Raw genomic sequence first — 27,851 nt, 5'->3', positions numbered from 1 at the left:
AATTCTGTGTTCTAGTTTTCATTTCTATGTTTCATTAGACGATGGAATCGCAACGCAAAATTGCCACTCAAAATACCGCTCGAGGCAATCTGCGGTGGCAGATGCAGAAGTTTATAGCAGGACATTATCTTCTTTTCTGGATGACGACAACGAGAAGAAGCATGATGATTCCGACCCAAAATGCAACTACAACATAAACAGCTCGGATGCTGACAGCGTGGATTGTGGAAACCACAAACTGATGACTCGACCAAAACCTTACAGTGATTTCTTAGATGAAATCAAGGCCCAGGAGCTTGAAGCTCAGATGGGTTAATGGAAGAAGGCTAAAACATAGGGAACTGATGAACAAGTGAGAAGCAGCTTGCCAGTACTTCATGTTCATCAATCTAAAAAACTCTTTTGTACACCAATTTTCTATCTTCCCGTGCATTCTTTTGCAGGTTGAGAAGAAACGAAGCTGTTATTCGTGATTGGGAGTATAAACAGACACAAAAGGCATTGAAGGACATGAGGAAAGTAGAGGTATGTGCAATGTCCTTGAACCAAGATTACTTATTCATGCCCTAAATGGTCCAATGTGTCTGCTTCATAAAACCTCAGAGAGTAATGGATGAGTAATAATTACTAATGAAACTGGTTTTTATCAAAATAAAACTCCTCCTGCTCCTTCACTGCACACAAAATCTGCAATGACGAGTCACAACTGTCAAAATCTACAGTGCAAACATTGCAACTAATGCTGATACTCTGGTTTAGTACTATATCATATTTTACTGAGGCATCTGTTTTTCTTATGGGCGCAGAACAAACTGGAAAGGAAGCGGGCTGAGGCACTAGAGAGAGCACAGAAGAGAATAAACAAAGCAAGGAAGGAGGCAAATTAGGCGGCGGGCGAGGTAATTGAATCAGAAATGAAGAAGGGATAAAAAATTGCAAGAGAATCTGAAATCCAAGGCACCAAAAACCCAATTTGGCAGAGGCTTATGAACTATGTCCCTGATATTATAAATCACTTTGTTTCCTGTAGCCTCTCCTTTTTATGAAACTGACCTGTTCTATTCTCGTGTCCACCACCAGATATGAATACAAGCTTTCCTTGCACTGAACAATGTGACATCTTTTTTGTATTAAACACAAATGTATTGATTAATTGACCATCAGGATTCACTTTTGATTGGAGGCATAAATCCGGATTCCTGTCCATTTTCCTGTATACCGTCGTCTAGACAGTGGATGTGACGACAGACAGCATCACCTTTCAGAATCTAGGAGATAGATGACATGGTTGCAAACGTGAAAAATCAAAATTCAAGAAAATATCAACTACTACAAAAGAGTTCCTAGCACATCCAGGGTAAGATAAATCAATTTTGGCAAAGGCCAATATTGATAACTTGATATTATGCCATCCATTTGTACAATATATTACACGTCAACATGATGTGAGAGAGATCTCTGACCGCAGTGCCTTGGAGCATTACCAAGGGGAATTGATCGATGATGAAATAGCACATGTACAAAAGGGGAATTTTGAGACCTCTAAATATGTTTGTTTACAAAATGATTTTAGTCGCAGACTAATTTGCAATTTGAAAAGTTCAAGGAGGCATAATGCATAATCAGTACACTTCAATGTGCGCTCTCAGAAACCCAACTGGAGACCATACTGTCATCCATGGGCTTCAAGCCTCCGCATGATCTTGCAACCGATTCAAAAAGTTTCTCTATCTCCGGTGCGCACCTTATGAATGATCGATTCCAAAAGTTGTACCTAGGATTCTGCAAAATACAGGCATCAATCTACAGAAGAAACGTGCAGTCAATTCAGATCACAAAAGGCAATATTCTGAAGTGTGGTTCACCTTGATGAGCTCGATGAAAGTAATCAGAAGGCCCCATGGATGTGGTCGATTAACAATTAGGCGTTCCAAAAGCACTCTTGTAATCTGCTCTTGGATAATTTCCTGCCAACGGAAAAAACAGAAGTATCAAATACATGCATTTCATGCTCACCGGAATAACTAAATAAACCACTTAATTCTTCATGTACTGAAAAGCCTATTTCACATGTCTGAAATCTGGAAAAGAGGCCTTTCAAGTGCTGTTGTCATACATGTTACCAAAGACATTCTCATTAAGCACTCTCCTTGACAAATATATAAAACCTAAGCAAGTCCTGCAGTCAAATGCATCCCTTGCAAAAAAACAAATTCATCTTCTTTGGCATTGAAGATCTAGAATGGACACTGATTCATATTTAAGTGCCATTTATAAAGTTATCCAGCAAGATTCAGAGTGATTTACAAGTGTATGTGACAGGACAAAATAGAAGGCACATTGACCATAAAACAAAACCATGTTTTACCTGGTTTGATTCAGCAAACAAGTAAAGCAAGACAAAAGAGAAGTAATGTGTATGGTTGTTCGGATAGCGTAGTTGATTGGCAACAGCATTTAGAAAGAGGTATCGGCCTTCAGTGTCTAGGTCCAGTATTAGCGTCTGGTAAATATCTAAAGCAGCATCCACCAAAAATACAGCTAAAGAAACAGTATTTCCTGCTGATTGTCCATGAGGTGTTCTTGCCTGTAGCTGCTGGATGGCCTGTATAATAATTCCAAATTAAAAAAAAAATCATTTAATTGTTTCCTGACCCTTTATTATACCATCCCATCTAACCAAACAATCAAGCACAACTTCTGAATCTAAACAAAACTAAAATGTCAACAAGGGACATCAAGAGGAAAAAAGAAATGCAAGCATTCTTAAGGTATTATATTATTTTCCTAGTATGGTATTGTCCTGTGCATTAGGAAAATTCACGTATATTTCTCTCAAGGCAAGAAAAACTAATATCATCAATCCTCATATAAACATCTAAAGACAAAATACACCATACTATATGCATAGATAACAGCAGATAGTCTGTGAGACGACAAGAAGAAAATACAAGAAAATGGCCAACAGAACAGAGGATTACCTGCATTCCAGCATAAAGCACAAGGGAGTTGATCAACGGTACATTATAGCGGGTTCCAGCAGACACAGCTTCACTGGGTATAAGGAGCAATCTCTGCTTCAATTCAGTCAGGAATGAAGAACCCTGTTGCCTCGTCTGCAAAGAGCTCCAAATTAAATAGCTGAGAAGATAATACTAACAAGGGTGACATCAAAACAATATACTGCAGATCAGAATGCGAATACTTAGAAGGGTATGTAGTGTGAAGAATAGAACAGAAATGCCTGGTTACAAGTGATTCCAGCGAGTAAAAATAGTAATAGATGTAAATGAAGATGCATCAAAGGTGTTACGTAATTCATGAACCAAGACTCAAAGCACAGAAACAAGAGAAATTATAAAATACCTTGAGATACTCATCTACATCAGCTTTCATCTGCTTTGCTTTAAGAGCTGCATCAACCTCAGAGAAAATGCGAGGAGGTTCCATAATTTCCGGTAGCAAATCAATCTGAAAAAAAAATTAAACAAAGAAACAAACCCTCTGGCATCAATTTTCACAACCATTAAACTCAAGATGGGATCTGTTAGATGAGTAATTGATTATTGACAAAGAATATAATTAATAGACCTTTAAGTTGGGAGTAGATGGATCTGGCAGCCTCATATTGAGAGGGAAAGCACTGAGAATAATATTACGCATTTGTATGCAGCTTGGAGGAATCACATCACAGAAAGTGAAATGGTAATCACAAAGGAACTCTGGGAAATCATGCAGCAGCACCAAAAGCACCCTAAGCGTACCTTTATAAAGCAAGTGAACCTACAAAGAACTAGATCAGACACATCATCTTAAGCTTATAATGAGCTGCAAACAAGTAAAAAGAAGTGGCATACTGGCACTGATAGCTCGGCATTCCTCAAATATGGCTCCAGGAACTGGAACAAGTCCACCAGCAACCGCTGGACATAAGGCCAGCCCTTTTGTGCGTTTCCTGTGAGCAATCTTGGCATGAAACTCCTATGACTCACTAATGAGAGCCACACATAGCTGCAGAAGCATTTTAATCAGATAAGCAATGCACAAAGAGCAGGGGGAAAATAACTTTCTGAAAATAAATTTCCCATTCTGAAATGCTAATGTCCTAGGCATAGCAACTACAAGTCGGATGGTTAAAAAACTAGATCTCTTTGCTCATAAGTTTCAAGAATGTTTAGGGTTTAGGTTTTAGAATTTCTAATATTGATGGTAGTTAATCCTGCATATCATCTTGAAGTTATGAGAAATTCAGAAAGCAATTTCTGTGCTTTGTATTTTTAGGTGGTTATCGTCATTCTTGAAAACATTGTTTTACAACTCATGGTGTTAAATGGAATTTTTCCCTAGGGTCAATTTTGAGCTCTATTCGCCCCCTTCATCTTCTTTTTGTTTATGTTTGGAAGGAGTAGGTAGGGAAGGGATAGTCTTGTAAGATTAAAAATTGGAAGGATCATTGGCTATGGCCAAACACTAATAGTCTAGATGCAAACAAAGAAATTTACTATTCATGGAACAAGCCTAAGGTTCAGAAGCAGAACAGTTTTGCACAAAAACCTTCCCAGTATGTTGAAGGTGTAACTGAAAGTTCTTAAAGAGGTGTCTTGCAAGTTAGAGCAATTTTATCCTACTATCCTAACTTTAGCCACAGTATCCAATCCATATTTTCAGAGAAGCCAGAAACTTGAATATATGTTCAGGATATCAACGCATTGTCGAAGAGCTTATCATTAGCATTAGCTATTAGCTGCACAGTTCATAATACTGACCTGAAACCAGGAACTTTCAGAGGCTGCAGATTATGGAATACACCAGCAAAGGCTGTCAAGATCTGTAGCACATGCAATCAACATCACTTAACAAATACTTTTTGAACAGACAAAATGATGTCTAAATGAATCCAAATAAGCAATACCTGGAAGTTTACACCATCAATAGCAGGCTCTGGGGAAAGGAGGTCTTGAAGCCAGCTTATAAACAATCTGAAATATGGTCTTGCATTAAAAGAATTTTTCCTCTCCTCTGAATCCTTTTGTACGAGTTTCATAGTGACACTCAAAATCTGTTGAAATACCATAAATTTCATATAAAACATACAAGGCTAAGAAGAAACAAAGAGCAACAGTAGTGATTTTTCCCAAAGAGAAAATTCTTATGGTCTATGTGTTACTCAAAAATACAAGCCCCTACGGATAAGATTTACCTTTGACAAAAGAAAAAGTTTACTTGATCCCTGCTCCACCTGACAGAAAGAAGTATAAATTGAAAGATATTACAGCATCATAAACTAAATACAAGATCAAGGGGAAAACTCTGAAAATGCTGTTAATTAGCAGAAAAGTTTACCTTCAGGATTGAAACGACCAATTTTGCATAAATATCAATAGCAAGGAAGGAGAGACTCTGCACTTGCTGAGGTGATTGCAGTGCACTGGAATTGATCACCTCAGAGGACAAGCAGTGCGCAACAGAAAGCTCCTGAAATATTTTGTAGAAATTATAAATGAGCATATTCAACATTATTCCTGCAATATAAGTTCAAAGGAAAGAGAAAGTACCGTGAGTACACAGAAAAAGCGATCTGTCATCTCATCCCCCTTCAATAATCCATTACGATGCAGCTGAAAGATGTATTGGGTAGAAGCTGCATCATTTGCACCAGGAAGTTCACATATCCGGTACCATTCCGCAAAAAACACGGAAACCTACATTACATAAGAACAATATAAGCATTTGAAAAATATCCGAAAAGTAATAGGAATTTTCTTATACACCCTCCCCAGCTATAAACGTAAACAGAAGATGACAAAACAAGGAAGATAGAAATCATCAATATGTGAGGAATGGGTTGCATAAGAAAGGGAGAGAGAGACAAATGTAATCTTTAAATTCCTCTACTCTCAGGAAGATCGCATGGTCCCTTAAAATTTCAATGATCTTCCAAGAAATCCTTAGAGAAGTTTGCAACTTTGATCAATCTCAGAAAACAAGTGGCCTTGTATTGAACTCTATTAGAGACCAACATGTGAAGTTTCTCAGAATTACAGCAAGCTAACAGGCAAACTCTTGAAGTGTTAATAAAAAAAAAAACTTGCACATGCCAGTTGGAGAAAAATCTAAGAGTCCACAACTTCTCATAAAACTACTTTAGCTCATGATACCTGCTCACGAAAACCTTCTGGTTCCACAGATTCGATGTTGCCATAGTCTTCCCTGTTAGCTATCAGCTGACTGATAGGCTGTTTCAACAAAAATATTATGTTTTAGAATCAGACCAAGCAAACAAGGGAGTGAGTTATAAACCATTCCATCTTCACTGACCTTCTTGTCTCTAGACTGTCTTGCCTTGTCCTCCTTTCCAAGAGTTAAACTAGTTAGAGAAGCCACATTGGCACCAGGATTCCTGACAATCTCAATCAGCTGTTGTAATGACTCGGCAGATCCAGATTTTGCAGCAAGCTGCAAATCAGAATCAATAAGAAAAGTCAAACAAAACAGTATGTAATGAACTCTAACATAAAGATGTAAAAATATGACCTTGGCCAGTGCATCAACAAGATTGTGGAGTTCAGAGATGACATTGGATTCTTCAACAACCAAAGCTTGGACAAGGGAAATGGCAAAGTCCGTAGCAGCTTCTGTACAATTTATGGAATTAGTTATCAAATCAAGTGCAAGAATGCCTACTCTATACAAGAAGAATTTCTTGGACGTACTATTCCTTCCCCCATCAATAAGTTTTGCCATATGAACATTGTACTCTGCAAGATTGAGCAATTCACTGCTTATCAGGCCAAGAGTAATATCTTTATTGAACTTTCGCTCCTCATCTGAGTAAATCACCTGTAAGAAAAGGTTGAAAACTGATTTAAGTAACATGCACAAATGCAAATAGAAGAACAGTTAAACAGTATCAAGACAAGAAAATCTTGATATTATCCGAAATAACCAAGAAAGAATACAGGTTATTGCATCAGGACATTGAGCTCATTCTGCTACCCAAGTTCATGACTACCATACAACAGAGCCAGAGAATGTTATGCATAACCTAAAATTATGTAAAAATTCACAAAGGCATACCCAACTAGTGAGTTCTTTAACCACAAGCTTGCACACATCACGAATAGCAGCCAGAATTGCAAGGCAAGCATTAACGTGAAAACTGTTTGATGCATTCTCATATAGACCCTTGAATACCTGTATGATAATTAGAAAAACTCAATTTGTGAAAAACAATGAAAAAACTGAGCAATTGTTCATTTCAATGGGTATTAAGTAGCAGCAAACTGAAATCAATAGATAACAAGCAACAAAGATGGCCTGACAATAAACCATCACATAACTAGTCATCAAAGGAAGCACACCTTTTGTGCCACAGCCAGTGCAGCCTCATCTCGACTGACACATCTGAGTATGATTTCAGGAACCTCTGTAACTACCCCCTGAACACCAAAAGGACAGTTATCCATTAGATAACAAAAACTCAAACAGGAAAATTCACATAAAACAATATCACCACAGTGGAAAAGGATAAAAACTTAGGTGAAGCTCAAGAACGTGTAATTTGGTGGCAATGCATACCAACAGGAAGGGAAAAAACAGTACCTGGATTTCAGCTTCTCTAGAATCACTAGCCACTAAAGTCTCCAACTGAAACCATTTAAGATGGGATTTCAGCAGAAGAATATAACCACTTTTAATGCAACAACTCAAAATACGAGAAAAAAAGAGAGAAGAAACATATTTGCAACACTCACATCACCGAGGCTTCTGGTTACAATTACATTCCCTGTCCCTTAACCTAATTGGAAGGACAAAGTATATACACTCCCAAACACAAGTCCAAAAGAAAGGACAAACGCATCTAACATAAAAATGAACATGCATACTATGCATTCAATTATCCCCTTGCTCAGACAAGAATTAATAGAATGGATGTCGCAAATGAGACACAAGCAAAAGGACTCAAACCAACCTTCTGCGCAATAATCTGGTACTTGTCCAATGCATCCCTAGTGCTCAGGGAAGCATCTGCAACGCTACTCCCAGCACGCTCGGAAGCAGCTGAAGATGGCTCAGAAGAAACTCCCGATTCCTTCAAACAAAAAGAGAGCCACAAATTCAAAAAAAAAATGACCGACCCCAAGCACATAAAAACAGAAGCAGCAGAAATTCTTCCAACCTTTACATCTGAGGATTCCACTGGGTGAAGTTCAGAGGAAGCAGCAGTAGCAGAGAATGAAGAACTGATTGAATTGTTTTCAGAACTTTGTGGGATAACACCATCAGCTGCTGCACTATGAATTGAAGAAGCACTGAAACAGAACATGCAGAAATTCAAAACTTCAGCAATTCAAAATTTTGAAAATAAAAAATATCAAGCACCAATCAATAGCAATAGAGCACCTAAGAAGTGCAGCTGAATTAGATTCAATAGCTTCCGAAGCCACATCTGATGAAACTGAACCATATGCACTAGCAAGACCAGAAGAAGCAGAACCCGCAGGAATGACAGGTGAGCTATGGCTAGATTGGTTTTGCCATGGAAGACGAACAAAATCCTGAATACAAGAACGCGGGGGGGTGTTAAGGAGATAAAGAACTTTTTGAAGTGCTTTCTTTCTCAGAACCAAATGTACCACATGGAGAAGATCAACAGGTATATACCTCGTAAACTCGCTGTTGAGAAACAGACAAGTGACCAGGCTTAGGGCGAAGGGCATCAGGTACAACACCCATAGAACTTTGGGTGTACATGTTTGCGTCAAAAAATGTTTGACCAACACCATCTCTATGCTTCCTTCTTACTAGTTGTTGAGCTATTTCAGTGTCAATGGTTTGTATGGCCTGCATGAAATACTGTTCCATTAAAAACCAGTGACAAGAGGACAGAATTAATCTACCACATTTCTGATCAAATAGTGGAAGCCATTTAGTAGTGCTATTTTTCATATTATTTCTTAAAAATAAGTCTAATCAAATAATGATTCCTTGCATACCAAGTTTGGTTATTTCTAAAAAAAATAAAGTACATTACTAGAATGAAAAGTAACCTTCAAGTCAAGGACCAAGAACAGAGAACACTACCCAATAACAAGCAACACCAAAGCAAAACTGTTACAAAATGGAACTTAAATTCTGCAAACTCCTGAAAGTGTTGTTGAAGCAAAGTTCCACATGGAAGCCAAAAAGACTACTGAATACCACAGTTACCTCAAATGTGACTAATTTTTAAGATTCCGGAATTTCATTCCATCAAGCAAACTGTTTAGTGCTCCTAAGAAATCAAGCAGCTAAACATATCCTACTCTCCTGGAGTAACTTCATATACAGCCATGCTATGTTGCTCAGACTCACCACTTTGTCCAGTAATACATGTGTCAACACGGCACGAGTGACTTTGGACACTGACAACTCGCTTATCAATTGGCATAGACTCAATAAAACACTTTAGGCATTGAGCATGACCGTGAGTATGGGAGAGGGGCAAGATACTCAATAACAAATAGGGCCAATGGTAAAAAGTGTAAATAAAATAGCAGCATTTAAACCAACTATTTGGATGACAAAGCTCAGCTGTTTTGTGATTTAAAATGGCCCAGGAATCGAGTTTAGTATCATAAAGAAGGAAGCACAACACTTTTGGACCACCCTAACTAAAACAGCCCAAGTGTTTGAAAAGCCCAATTCAAAACGAGTTTTTTTCCCCACAAGTACAAAATCCAATATTTTAAAGAAAGATCTATATATGAATACTTATCGTAAACATATTCCCTTACTCGTGTTTAAATCACCATATCCTAAAATTTAAAATTTGACAGTTCTGACACTTGGATCACAGTCTGACACCAGACACACATACCCAAGTCCAAGCAACATAGCCAAGGATACATGTCAGACTGTTCATCAAACACAAAACAAAAGGTGTTACCAAGGAACAACCTAACAAACCCTCGCCTACTCTGAGCTACTTCTGGGATCTGACATGAGCACTGGAAATAGGAGAGAGCCAGAGCAGACATGAGATATAATTTACACACATTGCACATCACTCAAGACTACAAACACCCCAAAAAGAAGGAAGAGGATAATGCAATCGGTATATATCAAAGCTAAAAATGGAACCTTATCTGTGGCAGCCTGTTCAATCACTGCACACCCAAGATCAAGGTTATCATTGGTAACAAGCTGCACAGCGTGCTCCAGAATTTCACTTGTTAAAGAGAAACTCTGAACTGAATTCCTTAGCTGACTTGATATTGAACCACGTAATGGCTCCTGGCAAACAGACAGAACACCAGTTTACTAAACTGAGAAGAATGAAAAGTTCAGTAAATCAGATAAATGATTTCAAGTTCCAAACAAATAAAGACAAGAGAAGCTAAAAAGTTCTGTGACAGAAAAAACCTTGCATGTTACATGAGCTAAGCTTCCAGCCAAACTGGCAACCATTAAGTGTGCTGCATTATATATTCTTGTTTCATCGGATTCCATGGCATAATCCTATAATTGAGTGCAATATGACAGGAAGGTATCAGAAATGTCTGGGAAATAAGACTGGTAAAAGTATCTGTAAGATGTGGAGATATTTGATTTAAACAAACAATACTATGATTAGAGACAAAATATGTATGATTCAGCAAGCAAAGACAATAAGGCATTAACTAAAAGAAGAAGTGCCTATAGAGCTTGCTGCCAAGGTAGATGCAGCAAGCCCCAATGCAAGGGACCAAATGCTTTGTTTATTTCAGCATCCAGACCTTCAGAACAAGCTCTTTTGTTGTCTGTGTTGCAATAGAAACACTTCGTTGAACAATACCAGAAACAATATCTTTGATAGCTCTATCCATTACAGCAGGAACCAGTCTGTCAATTGTTAATGGGATATAGATCATCAGAGAAACACAAACCAATGTAACTACAAGGCATCATAAGAGTAATGTAGAAACAGTTTGAACCTTTGAAAATGCACATTTAAGCCCCAAGAATTTAGTTTCTGATTGATAATAACATGAGTTCCGATGTTGGGTATTGCTGTGGGAAGCTGCCAACAACAGAGAACTTGCAAATTAGAGAACAAAGAAGTCAGTCTATTGTTCAACTATGAGCACGTGGTATTAAATCGCACCTGACTAGCAGAAAACGTTGACTGGGATGGAGTCGCTTGGAATAGACCTTGAGCAGAAGGGAGCTGATCAGACAAGCCTAATGCAGCTAGTTTGTCATCCTCCATCAATGCATGAACAGGAGAGGCATACTGAAGACACCAAGCAGATTAACTTCAGATGTATAAATATATATATCAACAACTGCTAGACAAAAAATAGAAAACAAAATGCACACAAACCTGAGATAACAAATGACCATGACCACCAGAATTAGGTGGGCTTGCAACCTCAAGCGGTAGCTCAACATGATTTAGTGGAGATATAATTCCAGATTTAACTTCAGGAACCAGCTGTGGTTGGGATGCTCCAACATCTTTGTTGGAAAAATCAGGATTCCCTTCAATTTCCCTTTTCCGATCCTTCAGGAGAGAAGTTGGTGCAATGTCCTTCATATCCACACCAAGGTTCTTGAACAAGACCTGAAGTGCCACAAGAAAATTATTGATAATCAACCAAATACAGCCTATGTTAGTAAGGCTTTCATAGCAGAAAAAAGTCCACGCACTTGTGCAAGTCAGTGCTAATGTTATCCCTTTACCTCTATGTCAAATTTGAGGTTCATTTTCAAGTTTGGCATTGAGTAGATCTCAGCCAGCAATCCAAGAATGCCCATAGTCCAAGGATTAGGAGGTTGGTATGCTAGACTGCTTTGACATGGCTCCAGAACCTAAAGCAAGTTAAAAAAAAATATAAGAATTACATGACAATTAAATTCAGAGACATCTAATTGTCAACATGTGTACCTTGGATGTAAATGGTATAACTGCAATCATCAATCCCTTCTCATATGCCTGCCCAATTACAAGATTAACTCAAGTGAACTTATGATTCTCAAATGACAAAAAACAATGATGAAAAAGAAAGATCTAATGAGACTTGTTAACATTGAAGCACACATTGTCTCCATGTATAAGAATCACCTCTATGATCAAAGATTTAGGATCTATTTCACGTGCCCTCAGAACTTGGTTCCTTCCAATAGTTAATTTTCCAAGCCAGCTTCCCAAATTTTTTAGCAATGAACGTTCTTCAGAACTAGATTTTATGAGCTCTGATCCCAAAAGAACCTGAAACAGAACAAAAAGTAATACTGATCTATTCTATTTTTAAACTGAAAAGGACATATCTATGCCACTTGATTTTCTGAAAAGGATGTTGCTCAACAATGTCCAATGCACAAAGATACATGTGACGACACAAACCTTGCAGTTCTCATATGAGGCTTGGACAATCTCCTTACTTAAAGCTTTTGAATAAACTTTATCAAGGAACTTCAAGTACAAATCGTGAAAATTGGGTTCAATGCTTGCTCTGTACAAAGACAATAACAAAGACCAACAAGGAAGGGCAACAGCACAAAGAATTAATATATTACATAGACACAAACATAAATATGCTTAGAAACATTTACACACACTAAAGAATTGGGAAAGGTAATTTAAAAAGGCTTCTCACCTTTTCATGACCATGTACTGGGCAAACCAGGGATAGTGCTGCTCCTTTAGTATTTCAGTGAATTCTTTTGCTTTAGCTTCAACATTTGCAACTGAAATGTTATTAATTATGAACGATATTTTGTCCTGAATCTCTGATCCTGGAGCCTGGAGACAGAAAGTGAAACTGGATAAGCACACAAGAAAAATGAATCCATCCATCAAGCCTCACTACTTTTTATCTTTGAATAATATATTATTAGAAAGAGAAGTTGCAAATTAAAGGCTAAGCAATCCTTCATATCAGGAACAAATAAGAAAACAAAACAATATCAGTTGAAAATAATAAGAAAAAGAACTTTGCAATGTTAAAGGCTATCACTGGAAAAGTTCCAGGAAGCAGAACCCCATTAGAAGGCTGAACTTGAAAAATATCCCATAACAGCTTCTTTAAGAGCAATTCATTGAAAAGTCTCTATTTTCACCTGAAGAAATATCCCAGATTTAAGAAGTATTTTCTTTCTTAAAGCCCACTAATGCACGGGATAAAAAATCATATACCTGCTAGAGAACACCCACCTATTTATCCAAGGTAAGAGCTACCTATGCAATAACCTTATAATCCAACCATACAGGAAGGCCACCCAAACAATACATAAAGATGACATTTATCATTACACAACATGCAGTGCACCTCATATTTCACAATTGCTAGACCACCAATAATCATGGCCCGCTGAAAAATAAGATTCAGGGACTCTCACCGTTAACAATTAAATAGATTGCTCAAAGCACAACCCCTTATAGACTTTGAAGACTTCAAATAACCACCACTTTTGAATAACAAATAACTCCATTCAAAGTTTGATGCTTAAATGGCCAAGAAATTTTTTCCTTCCCAGATAAGTTATCAGCATAAATAAGATATGAGGATAGTAGTTGCTTGTAAAATAACATCTCTTGATAGCTAAAATTAATAAGGATAAACCGGGCAGTAGTGGATGAGTCGAGTTTTATACTCATAGAGGCTTCTATACATCTCTATAGAAACAAGTGAAAGCTACCATAGACCCCACACATCTTATGTAAAAAATGCTACCACTTAAGTGATTTTAAAATAAAACATTGTACCTCTATTTGTGTTTCTCTTCTCTCAGCAGCAGCTACAAGTGTTTCGATGTTCAATGCAGAGCCAAACCCTGTATTAAATAATGATTCGTATGTAATGCTGATAAAGGCATTTTTAAAACAATTCAAGGCATGGCAGCTTAAAGTAAACAAGAAAAAATTAGGATCATTAATGAGCTTACTGGTAGAGGTAACTGCACGGGAAGGACGGACAAAACCAGGTGAAGAAGACAACAAAGATGAAGAAGTAACTGTATTCTGCAATCACAACTTACGAAAAAGTGAAGAACTACAGGAATGAAATTCAAATATTGACATTAAACGAATCAGTTGTGAAAGCTACCTTCTGAATGCTAGAAGCATCACTTGAAGCAGCTGAAGATTGCCCACCAGAAGATAGAAATGGTTTAGTGTCATTAAATGGAGCTGCAGATGCTTTCAGACGGTCATCAAGAGAACTTTCATGTCTCTGTTGACTGTGGAGTGTAGATGAAAGTTGCTGCCCAAGCTGTGGAATGTTAATGCTATTTGACTGCAATAATGGCACAAGGTTAGAAAAACAAAGGCTGTTGAGACTACTGCTTAGTTTAACCAACTAGTTTGGCCCCTAATCAAAGTTACAATGTCATAGGACGAAACTATGATATAACAATGCCATATAGCTCCCAGTCCACATATATTTGCAATAAACACAGTGATGTGTTGAAAGATCAGTGCAGTAGTGTTAGAGAGCTGGAGGTGCAATGGTCCCAGTGAGAAGCAGATGCAGAGATGATGGGGCCAAGTGTGTCCGTAACATGCAAATTAGAAGTTTTTACCTGATCATCGCAAACCAGCACAGGATGTCCTCAATCACCTTAATTTTATTTCTTTAAGAGGATAGTTGAAATACAGGATATTAGTTGAAGCACTAAACATCCTGGACGAATGTTATGAAAGGTCTGGTGCAACTAGTAGATTCACATTAGACAGTAGAAAATGCAGGGATTGATCATGGCTGCAATCAATGGTTGAAAATAAAATGGAAAGGAGAATCAGATGCGCAATTATTTATATATTTCACATAAAGCAATGAGCATGTGTTTGTGCCCAAACTCTAGCTCCCTGACACTATTGCACTGACTTACCACCAAATTGCTGCTTCTATTGCAAAAATGTTTGTGTATTGAAAATAAAAGGTTTATGCCAGAATTTAATAGACTCCGCCACATTCAACAAACTAAGTTTATGTGAATTTTTTTTCTGAATATCTCATATTGAACCCTTGCCAAACATTCATCATTCATGTATCTGGTTTCCATCATTTTCAACAAAGTTTGATGTCAAATATCTTCTGAGCATCTCAGATGGTAGCCTTGTCAAACATTCATGGATGTAGTTAAAAATATGGATGCACAAGACAGGAGGAGAGGGCACAAAAGTACCATAAGAAAAAACAATTTCTTACCTCTCCATTTACTGAGGCAGCCTGTAACAAACCATGGTGATGAGCAGCAGAAGCATTGTTAGTTCCATCTGATTCCAAATGCCCTGATGAAATCCTGGCAAGTGCTCTTTCAATGAAAGCAACAAGCTCAGTATGAGTACCACGCAGATGAGATATTTGTAAGATATGATTGCAATACTGTGGCCATTCAATCAAACGATCCACAAACTGCTCCAAAGACTTGGTACCAAACACAAACATCTGCAAAGAGCAGTCATTGGAAACATTATACACACACATATATACATATAAAGTTTGAAGGTCGCTTAGGGATGGTACAGACTTTGGAATCTGGAGGTTTACGAAGTGCATCCAAAACACCACGCAAAGCAATCCCAAGAGTGAGATGAGTAACAAGCTGGTGCTTGATAACAGAACCTGAAATACAATTCACAAACATGACCACATACATCTGCTGAAGACATTCCAAATTACACTTGTTCGAATAATCACATAAATCTCAAGATTACTTGACTAGTTAATCATGCAGATTTTCACAGCTTTATGCCTCATGCTACAAAATGCAAATACAAGTAGCAATCATAGGCAAACAGATCAAATTATTTCAATCAAGTAGTAAGCTAACAAATAACAAACAATGTCCTAGCATTAATGCTGCAATTCAAATTTATATCAGTTTAAACTATGTAGGACCCATCACAATAATTTAAAAAAAAATGATTGACAGAAAAATAATAAAATCAGCATTGAAGTTTAGAATTACCTATATCAGAAACCAAATACCATAACATTTTTCTACATAGGGACCCTACTCTGAACAAGGGAATACATGCAAAAAATCCAAGCTCATGAAAGGACAAAAGGAATAGGTTTGATATTATAGCAAAATATGATGTAAAAGATAGCACAGTTAAAATTGTACAGGCAGCATGCACACTCAAGCTCTAAAGCATAATTGTTAAGACCAGAGCCAATCAAGGTAACTTGATATCAAGCATTGGACTACAAGGCTGGAAAAATACGCCATGCTATTAACTTTAATCTCTGTAATAAATCTCACCAAAAAGAAGAGCAGCAATTTTTAGTTGCCTTTCTGGATACTTAGGGAAGAATCTATATTCTTCAAATAGATTGCCAATCATGCACTCGAAAATCAATTGTTCCCTGTCAGTGATTTCAACAAGAGATTAGTCTTACCACTGAAATCCAAACTCTCTGATGGATCCACCAACAAAGTAAAATATTAAACACCCAAACTCTCAAATGAATAACATAAAATCATCTAAAACTAAGATGGTACTGGTCTGAAAAGTATCATTGGCTTTCACATCCATGCAAGGTCGAGACTATTGCCCATACTTGTCAGTCAAAAAACACTAATAAAATAACTACAATCATTCCAATTGCTTGGAGGAGATACAGACAACGTAAAATATTCTATTCAGGATATACGAATAAAATATGGAGCATAAATAAAAAGTATTTAACTCTTCCCCGAAAATTATTCCAGGTAAAATAATTCAAAGCTAACTTCCAACACTATAAAGGCTCTGTTATTATAATTATCATCAGACAAACCCTAGGACATAGTTCAGTAATTTAGACTACTAATGAGCAAGGCATAGGAAGATACCCAAAAAAGTAAGCACTTTTAAAGATTAACATTATACCTTTTCACTGAAGATTCCTTGAATCTAGCAAGCATTTGAACCATTGCATCAATTGTCAGCTGACCAGAAAACATTTGATGGAAATAAGAGTTGGCCTCTGCCTCAACATCATCTGAAAACCCATCAGGGGTAGATGACTCTGCTGAGCTACCATTTTGCAGCCTTGGATTGGAGTCCATTACTGTCACATGCAACCTTTCCATTTCCTCAGAAAGTTGGGTAGAGATAATTAAGCTGGTGTGAGCTTGAAGGACCTGCAACATATGCAGAGAATTAGAAAATCACTATGCAATTGTATGGAGAAGACCAGAATAAATGAATTGTTGAAGTTGGAACCTTCAGGAAGGATGAACTAGTTTCTGAATAATGATTCGCAATATTGTTTTGATGATGAAAAGGTTTCGCAGAAAAATCCTGTGATCCACCGAGCTGAATCTCCTTCAGAAACCTGAGACATTCCTGCAGATTTGAAAATACACACCAACATGTCATGTCTCACCATGTCCATAACTAAGCTGTAATTTTACTATGTCATAGTAACAAAAATCCCAAGATACGATTTGACACGGCCACTGAGTATTGGCACCTTAATGAAGAGTTTGGAAGGGCAGCTGAACATTACCTCAAAGAATGAATCCTTGTATGTAATTAAATTATTACTCAGCCACTTTTCAAGGTCTATAAGCTCTTTTCTTGAAGCAAGGGCTGCCAATCGGATACCAGAAGTAAAGGGAATCATGTCTAATACTGATGGCAAAATCTGCATGAAGGAACCAGAAATTTGAGCTCAAAATGAAATACACGAAAACAAGCAACAAAGAAACATAACTAAAAGATGAATCCAAGGATGATCAGATCAGTATGAAGACTGCAAGGTTATGGTAAAAGTTCCAACAAAATGGCAGTTTAAAATTTTGGAGGAGATGATGGAACATATGCATTATTATTAAAGCAAAACACTGCACAAGGGATGATTAGAACAAAAATGAAGTCACAAATTCTCTCCTTTTACCTTTAGCTCTTGACATACATCCAATATCTTGGTCATGATGTTTGATTCAACATTGCCAGCCTCTACAAATCCCCGCAACACAAGATTAGGGTTCAGATGCCAAAGGTAAAGCATCATACCAACACAAGCAGGGCTTTTGAGTATGAGGGGGAAAACCCTAAAAGACACTTCGTATTGGAGGAGGCTGTAGGCAGTCTGCAATAAGAGAGGTAAAATTGATCAGCCAAATAAACATGTAGGGTATAATTCCACAAATCATGAATGAAGTATGAGAAGTACATTGATATTGAACATTCCAAGAAGCAACAATTCTGGACAGTGTTTGAGAGGATACTCGAGAATTGATCGAACGGAACTAGCATGACCTGTCTCAGCAAGTTGACAAAGCACATCCAAAAGGTCAAGACACAGCCATGCATGATTAGCATGCCCAACTTGGAATTTATGGCCATGCACAGCATCCATATGGTTCTGCAAAAATATCAGATAACCAGTCATAATCAGAACAGGGGGTTGCCTCAAAATGGAAGTGAAAAACCGATAGAAAAGCACCATACCAGCTGCCTTCCAGAATGAGCAAAGGTGAACACTTCTGGAGGTGCAAGTACTGCATGTTTCAGAAAAGATAGTTGACCTTCAGTATTCTTCCAAAGAGACCCACAGATTGCATGGAGAGGGAAAGGATTCTGCAAAGATCAAAGATACAAATTCGGAAAAAGCAAACAAAGATATTGAAACTTATCTAACAGTGCATGTATTTCACATATTATGAAGATATACCTGGCATGCCTGTCTATATGCAGACATCAGAAAGGAGAATGCCTCCTCATTAGGTATATAAAATCCTTCATGATCCAGATTTTCAATAACTTGAATCCAGTTAGTACCAGGAGCCTGTAAAAAACATCCGTATGCAATAAATCAAGGAATTTTTTATTTTAAATACTAGCAATTTTCACATTTTAAAAAAAAAACTAGGATGATGAGAACAGAATTGGACTCACAAGTTGCTTGATTGTTTTTACAAGGATGTCAACGTCCCAGGAGCTTAACTGTTGAAGATCAGTTGTAATGTCACAACCAAGAGCCAAGCCAAACGTTGAAAATGTGCTCTGGTTGTCCTCAAGCCCGGTAAGGTTGCGGGCAATTGTTCCAAGTATCTTAGAGACTGTAACTTCTGACAGTGGCAGAAAAGGAGATAATATTTCTTTGCAGTGCAAGGCATCAAATGTGCATCCATAGCCTAACTCTTTCACAATATCTCCCAAGCTCATCTCCTTTTCCATTTCAGCTAAAATAGCATCAAATTCACTCTCTGTACTTCCATGGAAGAGATCCATATTCCTGCAATACAAAAAAAAAAAAAATGAGCACGTTGCATGTGTTACAGACCACAGAGCTTTACCCTCATTCAATTACAAAGCCAGGAAAGAGAGGAGATCACCTCCAAAAATTGGCCTCGCGCAGTTCATCAGAAATCAGTGGAGTTAAAACAAATGGGGTAACATCTTTGGACTGCATTAACGACAACATCTGCATAAAGTTATCAACATGCTTGGATAGCCCCTCCGACCGCTGGAGGAACATAACAATATTCTGAACTTGATCAACTGAACTTATCGGAACAGGATTCGCACACAATTCCTCAATTTGAGCCATACAAAACTTCTTTGCTGGAAAAACAACAAACCCATCAACAAATGCAGTCCAGGCTTCCAAGCCAGTAAAGGGGCAAAAAAGGAGGAATAAACAAACAACTCACCAAGCATCCTGGTATCAGCGTTCTCCGCATCGGTGAGCGCGAGACCAATGCCAATTTTCTCGGCCACAGATAGCTTCGGCGAATTAGACAACTTCTCTAAGAAATCTTCAGTGATCTCCAAACTTCTTAAAGACTGACAAAACACAGTAGTGGAATTCGGTTTGTCCAGAACAAACTTGAAAACCGAAACAAGTACGGGTTCCAACTGCATGTTTTTCAAGTCAGTCTTCAAATATTCCAAACATGTTTGGAGCGTCAGAACACTTCCTTCAATTCCATACTCCATGAACTGCAATACATCAACAACACACACCCAAACAACGCATCGACCTTTGAGTCACCAACAAACAATAATTTTTTTTTAAAAAAAAAAACCTCAATTTGAACCCAGTAATAACTAAATTAAAATTGCAAAACATAAAATATTTTTTTTCATTTTAATCCAAATATAATCCGGTCAAGCAAAGAGTGGAATGTTAAGGGTTTTTTGAAAAAATAAAAGATGAGAGGGATAGATAATAAACGATCGATTGCAAAATTAGGGGAAATGAAGTAATGTAAAGAGAGTACCTGACAGAGGTCGCGAAACACGGAGTCGACGTTGGCTTCGTTCAAGGTGTGAAGAAGGAACCGAATCTGACTCGGTATTGTTGAAGATAGCTCGATCATGGCGAGTGACTCGGTGAGTGAAAGATAAATTAGGGTTTTATTTAGTTTTTTTGGTTTTGCAGTAAGAGAGAAAGCAAGATGTCGGTGATTTTGAAGATTTACACTGAGAATTTATGAGGGAAAGGGGGTTTTTTTTCGTGTCGAGCGGAATATTTTAAAGTGAGAGACAAGTGTGGTGTTTGTCTGGGTTACGCGCTGATCACCATTGGGTGTAGGTAGGGATGAATATGTCGAGTTGTTTACATGCCACGTCGCAAATAAATATGATTGGGGTTTCTCTCTTTCTTTTATAGGAGGGGCTACGTTGATATAATTTTTGTTTCAGAAAATACAAAAAATCGAATTGGTGAGATTTTCAAAACTTTAAAAAATGGGTTTTTAAAAAAATTTGTGAGCTATGATTGGTGTCTACTTTTTATGTTAAGAAAAATCTAAAAGCAGTATTTTTTGTCTGAAGATAAAAATTAATAGAAAAAATATATAGGGTATGATTTTTTTTTTATTGTAGTACTATAAATTTTTTATTGTGAATTATTATAGTGAAATTAATATTATTTTTTTATGAAAAAAATAGATATTTTGGTGGTGAGTGTATTTTGATTTTTTTCAGGAATTCCTATGACCAAACATGCTTTTTCACAATGTTTTTAAAAGCGTCATCGTGTTTTTTTTTAATGATGTAGCTTGTTAAGGTGAATAATGGATGGTTTGTAGCCAATTATTATTATTTTTTTTTCTTTTAACTCTCTTCCAAGGAATGTACACGTCTCTCCTTGTTTTCCAGCATTTCAATTTCAATCCTTGTGCTTTTTATTATTTGTTTTTATTTTTAGTTCTTTTATATAAGTTTTTTTTTTTTCAATTTAGTTTTTTAAAAAATTTCATGCATTATTATTTTTAATTTTGTTATTGTCCCTTAGATTTGTGATTTTTGTTTTTTACTTTTTTGTTAAAATTTTATTGATTTTCAATCTATCATTGGTTAAAGTTTATATTGTTTTACTTTTTTCAATTTAGCACTTGTTTTTTTCCCTTTTGTTGAAGTTTAATTGGTTTTTAATTTCATCATTCAATCAAAATTTGTGTTTTTTTTTTTTTAATTTAACCCTCAAATTTAAATATTTTTGATGTTCTGTAGTCTATTTTTTATTTTTATTTTCATTCATATTCCTTTTTAATTGATTTTTTTTTCAATTTCATTTGTAAATACTAAGTTGGATGAAAATTAGACTTCATAAATTGTTTTGCATATACTCTATACAAGGCTATCATTGTCTCATGATATATATTGTGAATTTAAAAAATTAACTAAAATTAACCTGGGTTGATAAAATATGTTACTATCTTTGTATTAAAAAAAAAAGAATACATATTAATTTTTTTAAAATCAAATTATATTTTTATTAATTGTTTAATTTGTATTTAAACCCATCAAATCAATTAGATTATATTAAATCTACCCTTTCCTAGTTTAATTTTATTATTATTAGAAAATATATTAGAAATGTTTGAATATATATATATATATATATATATATGATCCTGATCCACGGTGTAGTACAGGTGAATCTATGAAAAAAATCTGAATTTTAGTCTGGTCCGTGCAGATGAGCAAAAAATGGTCGTTCACGGGCTCACGAACTAATTTACGGCCCAACATATCATCTAGACCCGAATAAAAACGAGGGCGGGTCATCCAGGCCCATAGCACCACTAACGCTAGCGAATCGATAATATAAACTCAGAACATCGTGTTTGATCGAAGCCAACCATAGCTCCCAAAATGGCGATAGACGTAGAATCACCATCACCGCAGGAGAAGCCTAGCACCCAGCGGCCACCACCTCCACCACTACCAGCAGAAACTTACTTGACTTCGATAATAAAATCGAAGCCAGCAGAAGAAACCGCGCCATGGATCGATAACGCAATGCAACAAGCTCTTATTTACCAAAAAAACATTCAAGCCTCCCTTGACACTTCCATCGAAGCTTCAAAATCTCGCTTTTCTGAAATCACCTCGACTTCTCAAGCTCATTTCAGCCAAACGATTGTAAGCTCATTATTTCATTCATAAAATTTGCACTCATAAATGTACATTATATATATAAATTTATACGCATTTTTTACTTGATTGTGAATTAATTGTATGATTCCTTGCAACATGTTAAGTCAGAGATTGGTGTTTACGAGGGTAAATTATTTGGCAAGGTTAAAGGTATGAAAGAATTCACCGTTCACGTTGTAATTGGAGTTCAGGATTTTTATTTATTTATTGAGGTTTTAAAGTTTGGTGAATTTCTTTTTTGGCAGAGGGGATTAATGTTGCAGCTTCGCATCCGTTGATTACGAGCGCTGTTGCTGTTGGATTGGGACTTGTGGCTCTTAAAAGTACGATCCTCAAATTATTTGCTAAATGAGTCAGAGAGATATCTGCCATAGAATGCAATGAGTTGTTAATTTGTTGTGTAAGGAGCTGGAACAAAGCTGACTAAGATTGAATGTGAAATGTACTGAAACTTTGAAGTTAGATAATGTTTCTGATTTGTAATTTAGTGTCAAAGCATGATTAGGTTCAAGAACATACAAGAAGCAGTCTGTTTTTTTCTCTGATTGTCTCCGAAACTTGCTGGTTCTCTCACTCTGATGGTTATTGCTACAATTCATGCCATGCAGGACCAAGACAAATTTTGTACTACAAGACCTTGCGTCTTTTTACGAGTGAAGAGGTGAGCATAAGACCCCTCGCCTTTTTTTTCTTTTTTCTGTCCCTGTTAGTAGGCATGTAACAAAAAAGGCAACCAATTAGGCTCTAAATAGCCTAATTAACTCCCATCGTGCTCCTTCAATAAGAACTTCTTTGTTTAGTAACCTGTTGTAATGGGGTTTCTCTGCACCCCTTCACTGGCAGATGGCAAACCTGCTAACGTGAGGACTTAAACTCTAAAGGTTGCTAAGATGGTCACGAGTCACCTGGATCTCAGTTCGTCCATTGTGAACTTGTAACTCTTGAACATGTACATGCACACTTGTATAGGATATGTGTCAGCTCCATGTAAACGATACTAGGCTTGAGTAGACATCTCCCTGCAAATGTAACTAAAACTACCAATGTTTGTATTATGTGAACCATTAATGCTATGCTACAAAATGGAGTTCACTGCATCTTACACAATGTTTTTCAAATTCCCTTATTGATGATGGGACATGTAGTTTGGTTGACTTTATCACTCCAGTCAATATTTCTTTACTGATTACTATTCTGATATACCTTTGATCCAATAATTCAACTTGCTATCCGTTATGTTTACAACTCTACAAGTGCAGAAGCACCATCCTAATGTGTAAGCAGTTGTGGTGAGTGCAGTAAACATGTCTGTACTGAACAGAACTTTACTTGCAACCCTATTTCTTGCTGCAGGCCTTGCTTTCCCAAGCTGATGCTAAAGTAAAGGAATTGCAACAGTCAATTAGCCTCCTGAAGGCTGAAAGTGAGAATTTGAAGGTAATCTTTCCCTCACCTATCAATTTTTCATGATATGTTATCAATTTTGTGTTCAAAGTGCCTTTTTTTTTCTTTTAATCTTTTTGGTTCCATCGTGTCTGAACTCTAAAAGCAGATAGCTGTTTCCTGTGAGATTTTTCCTTAGTTCAAAAATATCCCCCTCTCAACATTCTTTTCATTTTAATTTTTAAGAACAAACAATGGATGGTGACATCAACTATGCACTCGTACATTTATTTAGTGGCTGTTCATGCAAGTGAGGGCTCCACTTATGAACTATAATTACATGTAACATGAAGCCTGCAAGTTAACATGCCAGGACAAGGGATGTGATTTAATGGAGAAAATGGAATTTACATTCCATCGCATCATGAATTTGTGATGCATTGTATGCCTCAGTGAAAATTTGACAGGAGCCAAATATACGTATTTTTATCTGTTGCAACCTCCCCACTTCAATAAGAAAAGACGAACGAAGAACACATTTTGACAGAAAAACAAACTGCTGAAGAAGTTTTATATACCAACAGATCTGTCATTAATCTGTATGGAAGATGTCATTATACCAAATACATGTGCATACATTAAGATAATGCATTAGTATTTGCAATCATGTCGAAATATCAGCAGGAATGGAAAGATGCTCCATCTCAACAGTGTTCCTGCGATTTAAACAGATTTGAGGGAAATTCTTTGCCCTGCCAGGAGAGATAGAGGACAAGATTACTCCCGATAGGGTTTGGTGTTGGGAATGGGCTCTGATGGGATACAGTACATAGGGGAAAATTAACGTGGTCTCTCTTTGGGGGTGCTAGTTGACGGTTGAAGTTTTAAGAATTAATTAGTTATTAGATTTATGTTGGTGAGGAATTCCAGTCTTTGCCCCTGTACCTGCTGGGGACAAAGTACAGGATGAGGATGGGAAAAGAGTTGAGAATAGGGGTGGGGACAGATAATGAATTCCTCATCTCAATCTGTCTGCTGCTATTCCAAGTTATCCTCTTCAACTAGTATCTTGTGACATACAGTTACTGATTTTCAGAGGAGGGCATCGTTAGCTGAAGAAGAATTGATTAGGGGAAGGACGAAGCTCAGGTTTGTGATTACAGAGAAAGGGTTTCTGATGTTCACTTTTGAAAAGTGTGGAAGGGAAATTTTCCATCTGGCTGATCTATCCTGTGGAAACTTTGTTCTTTATTGTTACAGGCAAGCAGGGAAGCAGATCCAAGGTGTAATTTGCTCAGCTTACAAGATTGAAAGACAAGCTACGGGTATGTAAATGCCACAGCCCCCTTAGTGCTGTCATTAAGCAAAAATGCTGGACGGATAAAACACTTGTTAATTCAAATATGCTTGTTGCATCAGGTTTGAGGGATATTCTTGGGGAGTTGCCTAGAGCAGATGCATCTAGATTTCAGTCACAAGTAAGTATTTCAGATAATAACTATAGACATGCTTTCCACATGTATATATATATTCTATCAAGATTTGAAAAGGGTATACAAAACTCATGCTTGGTGTTCTGTTGTTGCTGCTATGGGAAAAAGAGCCTTTCATAGAGGTCTTACCTCCAGAAATGGTCTCCCTCTTGTTGCTGTTGGCTTGCATACATAATAGGGGAGGGCTTGTGCGTTTGTAATTTATCATGGTTTATATCTTAATTTGATTGAAAAAGAAAACAATCTTGCTGAACTCATATTCTTATACGCTGCAGTGAAGTTAAAATGCAAGAAAAATCTGTTAGGTATGCATTTGCACATAAATATGTTATAACATCATGGGATAAGTGACGATGCATTTATGTGCAAATGCATTACCCTAAGTTTCCCGTCTATACAGATTTTTCTTACATATTACTCCATTGCAGTACCGCTAGCAGGCAAGATTTTAGAATTCCAGGTAAAACCTATTTGGGCCTTAAGGAGTAGATCTAATTTAAATACTCTAATAGAATAAATGCCATCCTGAAAACAAACTACTAAATGAAAACGTTGGTTTTGTTTTGACTCCAGCAGTTGTTAAATCCTACTCCATACTTTTATGGAATGACTAATTAGTAATTACCCTTCATTTTAACTAATTTTTTTTTAAAAAAAATTATCAACTTGCAATCTTTAACTACAGTTAAGATTTTATTCATATCAAACTCTAAATGTATAGGCCCAACATAAATTTAGTAATATGCGTAGTGTAGTAAATGATATTTAATGTGATGTTTTAATTAGTCAAGTTATTTGTGAAAATTATTATACTAGATTTTAAAATTTTCGTAATTTACAAGTGCATAAATAGTTTAAAGCTCATAAAAAATATACAAGATCGTTCATCATAAAAACATTTGATGTATATATTTTTTTAATATAATTTTGTATTGTGATAGTATTTTTTTTTTATTCAACAACACTATAGCTTCTCAAGCTGGTATAAATAAAACTGCAAGTTGATTTGGCTTACACTTTTCTTTTCCTTTTTACTTATTTATTTTTAAATCTAAGCTATTAAATTTGTTTTTAATGGATGATCTGGCTTGCAGGTTTCCAGCTTAGCTTCTGAGACAAAGCAAGAAAGGAATGCTTTGTCCAAGATGATCACAAAAATCAGTAACTATAGAATCTCAGTTTGAGAATGCTATTTGCTCGCTGTCTTTGTTTGCAATGTATTGGAGTTTTAACATCACAATTCACAATCACGTATCTTCCATGCATCACTTCTTGAGATTTTTGAGTTTTGATTCTGCTTTTTGTTAGAAGCAAAAGCACTGTCGATGACACATCTTTCATCGGCCGGGAATTATTTCAGTATATACATTGAATGAATACAGACGTGAAAGAATTCCATTGTGAATGGATATACTACTTCGTACCTGAACATTCCGGTGGATGTTTCAACTTGCTACCGGTCCAATAATATCAGGTGCGATGCTTCGGCAGGCTTTCTTACCAGGCTTCAATATTTATGTTAGTGTATTTTGTAGTCTGAAAACCCAGATCTGTTATAAAAATTATATTTTTATGTGGGAGAAAAAGTGTATAAAACATCTCAGACATGTTAGGCACGCTTTTACTTTTGAATACCATGCGTGTGGAAGAAATCTGTCAGCAAGATGGTTAAAAATGTTTTAATCAACCTGCCACTTTCATTTTTTTAAGAAAATTCTCATAAATAAAATCATGTTTTTTATATTAAATAATCATATTGCGGCATGATTGATGTTTCAAGCATGTATTAATACAGAAAAATAATCAATTTCATGTCTTTGTTTTTAGACATGTTCTTGTTCTTCGTAATTTATTTTTCTGGTTGGAGAGCTTCTTAAGGTTGCCTATCCTAAAGGGCATGGGAAATTTGGAATTTCTGTCCTCCAGAATCAAAATATTTGCATCACACTATTACTGTTATTGAAAAACATGGACGGGCATAAATGAGATGCAGTTGTTGTTAATTAACTCATGCAAGCATATTTCCCTTCTACCCTCTGACAACCACCCTCTCAAAACAGGTTTCCTGCTCTAATGTAAGACACATGTTGGTTTTGGTCTATTTTGACTGTTCATATACTGGCTGAGATCTTATATAGATAGACTACGAAATTATTTATTTTTGTGTTTGGAGTGTTTTTTTTAAATGATTTTTTTAAGAGTTATTTTACTTTAAATTAATTTTTATATTTTTAAATTGTTTTGATATGCTGATATTAAAATTAATTTTTTAAAAATAAAAAAATATATTATTTTAATATATTTCCAAGAAAAAACACTTTGAAAAATAACTATTATATATTAAATTTTAGACAAGCTAATATATACTAGATGAGATCTTATAGACCAACTAAACTTCCAGACAAGCTAATGTACTTGAGAATAGAAACTACACTCAAATATATGGTGAGGGTATTTGATTTGAAGGTGGCTTTAGCTTTTTTGGGTGGGTTCACACAAAAAAACATGTATTTTTTAGCTTTTAGAGATGCTATTTATACTTTAAAAGAGTTGTATCTAAAAAAAAAAAAAAACCACCACATCTCTTACCCCTGAACACAGTTGCTTCATAATCAAACTTG

General features: G+C 36.4%; 2 protein-coding genes across 2 annotated transcripts; one reads left to right on the top strand and one right to left on the bottom strand.

Annotated features, from left to right (window-relative positions):
- Nucleotides 1-1,358: 1,358 nt before the first annotated feature.
- LOC118041363 (uncharacterized) lies at nucleotides 1,359-20,459 on the bottom strand. The gene is made up of 51 exons (XM_035048660.2): nucleotides 20,188-20,459; nucleotides 19,618-19,906; nucleotides 19,300-19,528; nucleotides 18,860-19,199; nucleotides 18,636-18,749; nucleotides 18,413-18,541; nucleotides 18,135-18,326; nucleotides 17,856-18,050; nucleotides 17,466-17,603; nucleotides 17,180-17,302; nucleotides 16,844-17,097; nucleotides 16,234-16,337; nucleotides 15,496-15,590; nucleotides 15,174-15,413; nucleotides 14,070-14,258; nucleotides 13,909-13,984; nucleotides 13,730-13,797; nucleotides 12,621-12,766; nucleotides 12,368-12,476; nucleotides 12,086-12,232; nucleotides 11,909-11,956; nucleotides 11,704-11,832; nucleotides 11,345-11,584; nucleotides 11,126-11,254; nucleotides 10,956-11,041; nucleotides 10,758-10,863; nucleotides 10,405-10,500; nucleotides 10,123-10,275; nucleotides 8,665-8,844; nucleotides 8,404-8,558; nucleotides 8,180-8,312; nucleotides 7,973-8,092; nucleotides 7,603-7,647; nucleotides 7,362-7,439; nucleotides 7,078-7,194; nucleotides 6,714-6,840; nucleotides 6,535-6,635; nucleotides 6,319-6,456; nucleotides 6,159-6,236; nucleotides 5,556-5,702; nucleotides 5,344-5,475; nucleotides 5,201-5,239; nucleotides 4,913-5,059; nucleotides 4,767-4,828; nucleotides 3,858-4,011; nucleotides 3,592-3,783; nucleotides 3,367-3,471; nucleotides 2,982-3,116; nucleotides 2,369-2,605; nucleotides 1,866-1,967; nucleotides 1,359-1,782 (listed from the first exon to the last, which is right to left on the bottom strand). Exons 1-51 carry the CDS (start codon nucleotides 20,284-20,286, stop codon nucleotides 1,633-1,635), a joined length of 7,137 nt encoding a protein of 2,378 aa, XP_034904551.1. The 5' UTR covers nucleotides 20,287-20,459; the 3' UTR covers nucleotides 1,359-1,632.
- A 1,570-nt stretch (nucleotides 20,460-22,029) lies between these two features.
- LOC118041365 (RGS1-HXK1-interacting protein 1) lies at nucleotides 22,030-26,862 on the top strand. The gene is made up of 9 exons (XM_035048662.2): nucleotides 22,030-22,339; nucleotides 22,459-22,504; nucleotides 22,600-22,677; nucleotides 22,963-23,015; nucleotides 23,708-23,791; nucleotides 24,834-24,886; nucleotides 24,998-25,062; nucleotides 25,157-25,215; nucleotides 26,325-26,862. Exons 1-9 carry the CDS (start codon nucleotides 22,070-22,072, stop codon nucleotides 26,412-26,414), a joined length of 798 nt encoding a protein of 265 aa, XP_034904553.1. The 5' UTR covers nucleotides 22,030-22,069; the 3' UTR covers nucleotides 26,415-26,862.
- Nucleotides 26,863-27,851: the final 989 nt, after the last annotated feature.

Source organism: Populus alba, chromosome 14 (assembly GCF_005239225.2).
Source record: "Populus alba chromosome 14, ASM523922v2, whole genome shotgun sequence".
Classification (NCBI taxonomy): Eukaryota; Viridiplantae; Streptophyta; class Magnoliopsida; order Malpighiales; family Salicaceae; genus Populus; species Populus alba.
Note: the sequence above shows the minus strand (reverse complement) of the source record. Positions and strands in the feature narration are given on the sequence as shown.